The 8,450-nt window shown below is 41.0% G+C and overlaps 1 protein-coding gene across 1 annotated transcript; it reads right to left on the bottom strand.

Moving 5' to 3' along the window:
- Window positions 1-3,006: 3,006 nt before the first annotated feature.
- TMEM129 (transmembrane protein 129, E3 ubiquitin protein ligase) lies at window positions 3,007-7,839 on the bottom strand (the record flags this gene model as incomplete). The annotated part of the gene is made up of 3 exons (XM_010155135.1): window positions 3,007-3,504; window positions 5,060-5,219; window positions 7,365-7,839. Coding segments are annotated over 3 exons (884 nt in total), but the record flags the coding sequence as incomplete, so codon positions are not given.
- Window positions 7,840-8,450: the final 611 nt, after the last annotated feature.

Raw genomic sequence — 8,450 nt, 5'->3', positions numbered from 1 at the left:
CTCTCACATACTCTCACTCCTCTCTAGGGCTGCAATTGCCCAGCGACTTTTTCCCTGTTCTCAAACACGTTATCCCAGAGGTGCTACCACCATCGCTGATGGGCACAGCCTTGGCCAGCGGCCGGGCCCTCCTTGGGGCGGCTGTTGGACATGGGGGAAGCTTCCAGCAGCTTCTCACAGATGCCATCCCTGTAGCCCCCACTAGTAAAACCTTGCTACACAAACCCAATACAGAAACGTGTCAAGATTGGGTGGGAGGCAATGTATTTGTTTTTACTGCAGAGATCTCTAGAAACAGCCCTATACGTGCATGTGGTTCTTCAGATGATGACCTGAAGCTATCACGAAGAGAAATGCCTATTTTTGTACTCTATTATTTTCATGTTCGGTGATTTATTCAAGACAAATAAGGTATCACATGACTGTGCAGGGAGAGGTCACAGTTTCTCCATTTACTGTCTCTAAGTAGACTAAGTCATATGGATTTTTAACATCTTGGTTCTCTAATACAGACTTTAAGAAGCTTACAAACTTCAGAGGCATGCCAGATTACTCTGAGAATATAAACTTGGAAAAAAATGCTTGTTTTAAGGAATTTAAGCCAGGCACTATTATTAACATAAATCATAATTTTATTTTGGTAATTCTTACTACGTTTTCTAAGAGGCACTTCTGTGGACAGAGCACTACTGTTAAAAGATGCAAAAGTATTACACATTTATGACTGTTGCTTTGTGGTACTGTTATATTGGCAGAAGAAGATGAATAAAAGCAAAGTTCCACTGAAATAAAAATTTCCAATCAATTCAAAGTAGATTTCTGTAAAGAACAACCTCACTGCACAATTAGGAGACTAAAGCACTTATTTCATGAGATACTACTGAAAATGGGGCTGTTTTTCTTGTATAAAACCATCTGCAACTACAAGTCTCTGTTATCTAAGTTTCTCAAGGCCTTTATGATTCGTAACTTCAGACATCTTTACAATAAATATTTTTATTCCAAACAGGAGAAGAGCTGTAGAAATTCAATGACTGTCAGTGGCAAAGCTACAACTCCCAAATCCTACCCTCTCTTCTGCAACTATTTCAAGGACCACGTCCCTTTTATCTGTGCCACATTATGTACTGTCCAGAAGTAAACGGTACAAAATGCTTATTTGTAAAGGCTGCTGTGTAGTGAGGAAAGACCATTTACAACTTCCAAATAACTTTCCCACAGAAGTACAGGAAAATATTTTAAATTACATCACTGATCAGCTCCTTGATTTTTTATTAATTTCCAGACTGGTCAACAAATCGGTTTGAAACTCAGAAACTCAACTGAATCCTATTCAGATCAAGAGGGACACACCACTTAAGATCTCTTTCGGGAAGAGAGACAAATCCAGACAAATTTTCACTATATACAATCCACAACAACAGGTAATGAAAACCAGAAAAATCACCCTTCTAATAGGTAGTACAGATAATTGCATAGTAAATGTTGTGTGTGTAGCAACTGAGATATGCTCAAGTTTACTTCAATCCAGTCTGGACTTTTATAAGTGCTGTTATTAAACCCAAACAAAAACCCCAACACCAACAATATAACACATATGTTAGTTCTCAAATGATGCTTTCAAATCTGTTCTCAACTCGCTTATCCCTCTCCAAAATATGGTTTGCAGCCACATTCGGAACCATTTCCAGGCTCTAAGTGCAGTTTGCTGCATGCACCACACAACCTGTAGCTGGGCTGAGACAGTAATGCAATCTTTCATGGCTGTGCTTCCAGTGCTTGTACCGTTTTTAACATCCTGCCACTTATTCCTGCCCAAAGCAGTCACCTGTCATGGTAATAAGACATTTTCATGTAGTCACTGGCATGTCATCTATGCTAGTGATTTACTGATAAGATCCTTCTGATTATACAGGTGGGAGGTATTTTATTCTCCTAGACCAAAGCATTCCTTTCTCTCAATATTTGACCCATCTGTGTGTGAGGCTACTACTAACTTACCTACTAGGTTACCTCTAAGAGGGACAACCAAAGCAAGCAAATACCTGCAAGCCTCTGCAGTGCTCAGGCCAGTGTAAGAACTCACACATTCTCCAGCATTCTGGGGCTTTCCACCAAGCAGTATGACAAATGATCCCTCATTGAAGGGTGTAATGGACAGCTAGAACACTAAGCACTGCGTTTAGGTCTAGGAGTAGGGCTCTCTTAAATGTATGGAAAATGCTTGGATTTTAGTTTACAAAATAGTCTGACGCAGATCTGATCAAGAAGTGTGCAGATCACATCAAGAAGTGTGCGTTAGTACCCTATAAATATCAAAGCAGTGACTACTTCTTATGATCAGTCTTTGAATTGCAAGCCTGAAAAACCCATTAATGATGGTCATTCTTCAGGTATTTAGCACGGTAACTTCCACCTTTGCGATCCTGGCATCTCTTTCAGGGGAAAGGTTACCTCTCAGAAAAAGCTTTCAGGCTTTGAAATAGCTAAGCATTCTTTCAGAGTATTTAGACAGTTCAGGTGTTTGCTGCACTCCCTTCAAATGTATAAAAAGAAGTCCATCTCCCAAGAAGCATGAAACCCTAAGCAATGTAGCTCCTGGAAACCAACAGATTTAATGCATGGTAATAGCAGTGTAGATAAATGTTTCTGTTGTTTGAAATAAATACATCTGTCAAAAAATAAGATAGAGGCAGATTAATGGGATAAAACATCCCTGTGGGGGTTGTACATCTTCAGGGATTAAATTCCCTAGCCTACACAAACTGATCCCATTTATAAGTAGAGGGGACCAGCAGAAGGAGCACAACTGGTATACCTGTTTAGCGAACACCTGCAGAGATTAGTAAGAACTTTACAAATGGATTAAAGAAGAACAAAACTATCAATGAAGTTTAACTAAAGTAGTTTTCTCAGTTAGCCCTTTACTAAAGAATCAAAAGCCAGGTTAAATTTAAGAATGTAAAGAATTTAACCTATGTTAAAACTTGAAAAATATATAGTATTCAAGATATAAGAAAGCAAAATATGTTTAAAAAAACCCCAGAAACTGACATCTGGTGAATAAAACCCAAAGATACAGGTATAAATGGAGAGGAACTGAAATACATCCGTTTTCAATACTGTAAAAGAAAGCTTTGGAGTTTGCACCCTTGTAGAATGTGAAGTCTCATAAACAAATCTAACAGGCCTTTTAGCCAAACCCACTATGAAATACATTCCAATTAAAAAAGTTAAAACATACCCAAGTATTATTCATCGTATTATGCAAACATCTAAAATGCAAAATTTGGCTCGGCAAGTCGGACAAGGCACTTGACTTGACAGCCAGGTCTCTGGGTGCTGCTGATCCTGTCGGCTGGCAAACCATTTGCCCATGCAGGTGAGGCACCACATGGGACGACAGTAGCACTGCTGGCACTCCCCTTCATTTGGCTCCTGGCAGTTCTTGATGAGCTTGATGTTAGCAATAGTCTGCATACACCCTATGCACGGCTCCAGCTCCTAAAGGAGGAGAAAACCATCAAAATTATGAAGCGCGCAGAATGGTTTCTGTTACTGCTCCTCAGAGGCTTTTAGAAAATGATCTGCGCACAAACACATCAGGAACCAGAGTTGGGCAGGGCCTCGAGGCTGAACTGCCCCACCAGAAGATACCAAAATCTCCAGCACTGTGTTTTATTAGAACACCCTCCAATAAATGAGCACAAAGTATCTCTTTAAACAGAAAGCCCCAAACTGCTGCATGAGACTGATAAAACAGAAATGACTGAAAATACAATGTTCTTTCGTCTCTGAAGAGCTCCCTCTGTTTCCAGATCGGAGCAGCCACAGCAAGATAAACACGCAGCCATCTTTATCATTCAGACAAACTATTTTTCAAAAAACACACCAGTGTAAAATAAGGAAAATAAACAAAGCAAACCGTTCTTACCACTTACAGCAGCAAATGGCTGTTCCTATCTTCCATCTTTGTAAGAGACATAAATAACAGAGGAAATTGGGACTCTACTGAACCCAATGGGCACTCATCTTGAAGGACCAGAAATTTACTTAATTTTTCTTGGATAATATTGGAATAATTAATATTTCTCCAGTGTTAATTAGGCCACGGGAACCTGCTGTTGCATATAGGGAGATCATCTTGCTATAAAGTGTTTTACAATTAATAAACAATAATTAGCATTTCCCATGTGTCTTCAAGCCAGAGTTCTCCAAGAACTTGACAAAGTTCAACAGACAACACGCTGAACAGGCATGGAGACCTGAATCCTATTCATACTGCTACTACTGTGTAATAAAAAGCAGCTCAGATTCATGGTCTCCAGTTCCCCCCTCCCGTGTCTCTTCCCTTGTCAGCTGGTGTCTGTTCAACCACACTGGCAGCTTGACTGGGGAGCGCATCATCTTTCTTTGCCTCTCTTCCTTCACCTTAATATTTCCCCCAGCCAGATTCACTGCAGAGGAAGTCTTGTAGCAACATGGGGATGGGGAGAGTGCAGGAAGTGGGGCTGCTTCTTTCAGAAAGTGTTACCAGCTTTCAGCTTGTGAAATTAGGACTTACCTTAGTTTTCAGAGAGGAAAAACTCTAGCATAGAAAGATTAACTAACTTTTTCAACTTATTCATGGACTTGAGAATAGGGAAAATTCCCTATCTCAAAAAAAATCCTAGTCTCAAATTAATAGTATCTTCTCTTTAGTTTGAACTACTAGTGGTAGTATTATTTTCATTATGTATTACTAGTATTATTGGTATTATTAGTATCACTATTTTATTCATTTATAAGCAATTACTAAATTGCTCTTATCTCAACCCATGAGTTTCCTTGTCTTTTCCTCCAATTCTCCTCATCCCACTGGGGGAGGGGGGAGGTGAGCCAGTGGCTGTGTGGGTCTTGGTTGCTGGCTGGGGTTAAGCCACACACCACAACAGTGACTTCTCTTAATAATTCACCTGTGACAGGCCTAAGTAAATAGATCTCGATTACACAGTGACCACGGTGTCACCTATATTGAAAAGTACAGTTATTAGTGTCTCACATGGATGGAAAGTCTCACCTGAGTGCTTGGAACAGGATATGACTGGTTTATTTCCACCAGAGATGTAAAGGTTTCTAGAAATAAATCACTAAGGCTTTGATGGATCACAACATTAGCTGCATTGCTGATGGGAGCACGGAGTTTTTCTCGGAGCTCCCCATACTCTGTGGAGTTTAACCTGAAGAAGAAAAGATGACACAAAATGTTACCATAATTATCCATTCAAGTACCTTGATAGCACATTGAGGAGGTTGACGTCAGAGAAGTGAACGGACAGAAAAGTTATGTAGGTTGCTACATACTAGTCAAAATAAATACATAGTGAGCATTTTGTTTTCTTTGGCTGCTTAGCTGTTGTTGGTTTATATAATATGTTGTTGGTTTTGTACTATATCACATGGTGATATAGTACATATAAGTATCAGAAAAATGTCTATTAGTATCCCTTTATGTGATTTTATGATACAAGTTTAGTAAACCCTAAAATTTCACAGAGGTGGCAAACAGCTGCTGAATGTGACTTACACTTTAAGGCTGTAAGAAGCTGCATTTCACACTGGGTTGCTTCTGTTAAATTAAATCTCTCTAAGCAAGGCCCACAGACCTCCAGTGGCACAGGAGACCTTGTGAAGATCTGGTAGTGACACGTTACTGTCCTGACCCCTTTTTTAATATAACAGTTCTGACCTGTAGATTCAGAACTCCCCAGCTCGATGTTTCCACTCATTAAACAGCTTTCACAGAGAAGCCCTTGGAACATTGCCCCGAAATTCCTCATTCTTCCTACCACGCGCTGAGTTCCCGGAACCCGGTACAACGAAAGGCTAGCTTAGCTTTAGCTCCCGGTGGGCTCCATTGTTTTACCTATTCTAGGATAATGCTGTTTGCTAACAGATGCTATCTGTGCAAATAACAGAGATCTTTCTAACCAGAGGAAAAATTCACATTGAACACGCAGGGAAAGGTGGCCTACCTACACAGCAGCGTTTTTCTTCCAGAAACATCCCACTGTACCTAATTCTGGATATATATAATGATCCTATATCCTTAATAGGGGAATTCTGTCCTATGGCACTTTCCTTAAATCCTGTATAACTGCATTATAGCAGAGATTTTCTATTTCTAACACATCTTATTGTAATAACTTTTAAACACTCTTCTTGGCACTGTTCTGTTTAGCCACAAAAGAAAATTGGGGGTTTGGTCTTTTTTCCCCTAAAAGGAATTGCCAAAGAACCTGTTATTTTCTCAGCTGGGAATGTAGTTTTATCACTCTGGCACTGAAGCAGTTGCAGAAGAAAAGCATTAGTTGTTTGGTCACCACTCTCACAGGTCTGTAAGTCTCTCTCTTCTTAGGACTGTCACGCTTACGTTAACTAACCTCTCGTTCTGAGCTGTGTTCACCTGGATATCTAACACAATCACCTCTATGCCTTCCTTGTGCTTGCCAGGACCCTTCTGCCCACCTACCAGTCTGGTGATCTGCCTACTTCTAATTACGTAGTAAATAAATGCTTCCGATGTACAAATTTACAGCTAACAGACACCTTTTCAAATATATAGTATTAGGAGCACTAACATGGCTTTGTGTACCCCTTTTAATGTCACAATGAGAACAAAGACTTTAGCACCATTGTAATCAGCGTTTCAGGTTTCTGCAGAACTTGTACTTTTGCCTAGATACACAGAGACTGCTGAAAAAAAAATAGCATGGGGCCTTGGAAAACAAGCCCTAACATTTCACAGCACAGTTGCTATGATTTAATGCTACGAGAACACATAAATCAGAAATGGACCAAAATTACTTCCTTGCTTTAAGGGCAATTGGCTTGCAGTAGCTCAGCGCAGAACTCAGCATTAAAACTCAGCAGCATTAAAATTATGAGCCTTGAGCAGGAGAAATAAAAAAAAAAAAAGTCATGGCTGAAACCCAGCCAATTTTAGACAAATAACTATTTTTCCTCCCCTAAAATTTGGAAGACCAAAGATTTTCCCTTTCACTTCCATTCCCCATCTTTCACCTAAATTTTTCCAATTACATCCTTCTGCATGCAGAACAATCCTCTTCCTAATAATGGATCAAACAGGGCAGGCCCTCTGTTTAACCACTGTGCATTCAATACTGTAGGTGTATGAATCTAGATTCTAAACAACCTTTCTTCACTGCACTGCATGGCAGAACTGCACATACAGCATCTCTGAACACCAGGCAGGGAACAAAAAGGAAGGGACGAGACCCCAGTAGCCTTCAGGTCCGCCAGAAAAGCACTCTACTGACATCATCAAATACCATACATATAACAAAACAGGGTAATTGCTTTACCGGATATCAAATGCTTTCACGTAGGGATTAATACTGGCAACACGGATGGTGAGGAACTGCACAGGCATATTTGAGTCTGGCGTGAGTTCATGCTGTCTGGAGTCTGTCACTGTCAAATGAATGTCCTGCTGCTGGGCAACGTGTAAACAGTAGGTGGTCACTTTAATCACCCATGTGTCCGTAACAATCACCCTTGCTCCTGGGGCTCCAGTAGCAAATTTGTCGATTCTTCTAAATTCTGTATTGATGGAAGAAGCAACTGCCCTCCAACCTGACTGCGGGAGAGCATGGACAGCTAGTGTTCGGGCTAACGGATGATTATTCCAACCTTTCTGTGACCAGTAATATGCCAGGGCACTGGTGACTGCTGGAAAGAGAACAGCGAAGAAGAAGAAAGTTTTCCACCCTTTTGAAGCCAGGTAGAAAAAACAAAGATGTTTTTCAGGTGCAGCAAAGCACATACCAAGGTAATAACCTGCAAGGAAAAAGACTTGCTTTCAGAAAGCGACTAAGTGCACGCATAAACACATTCCCCTGCACCATAGTTATCTACCAGTGAGCTCACCTCCAGGAGAACCATTGTACTTCTGGATGCCAACTCAAATTCAAACCTCCTGTCCTAAGCAATCTGAGGTAATTTCCTACCTGTCACTGATTTTTACCAGAATTACATAGGTAAAGGAAATTGATTTGAATTTGAAGGTTAAATTAAATTACCTGTAAGATGCCACTGCTACTAGAATTATATACCTAAATGAAGCTGTTTGAATTTGCTGGTTGAATAAAGTTGCCTGTAACATGTCACTTGCTACTCGTTGTAACTGCACGTACTCTGATGCAGCCAACTAGTTACAAAGCTTAGGGTGCTTGTTAAACAACTAAGTCTAAGCAATACTAACGCACTGTATTTCCAAGACGCATACTGTGACCCGATCCACCCGCACCTGCCTGCACCCCCTAGCTCCCGCCCGGTCGGGGGTCTCGCCGGACGCAGCAGGTTCCCGGGTGCGAGCTCCCCCCGGCAGCAGGCTTGCCTTGCACACCCGCGAGGGTGAGAGCTGCCGTCTCCCCGCGGCGGTACCCCCA

The sequence above is a fragment of the Eurypyga helias genome, unplaced genomic scaffold (genome assembly GCF_000690775.1).
Source record: "Eurypyga helias isolate BGI_N326 unplaced genomic scaffold, ASM69077v1 scaffold52027, whole genome shotgun sequence".
NCBI lineage: Eukaryota > Metazoa > Chordata > Aves > Eurypygiformes > Eurypygidae > Eurypyga > Eurypyga helias.
This window is presented reverse-complemented; position numbering and strand designations above follow the sequence as displayed.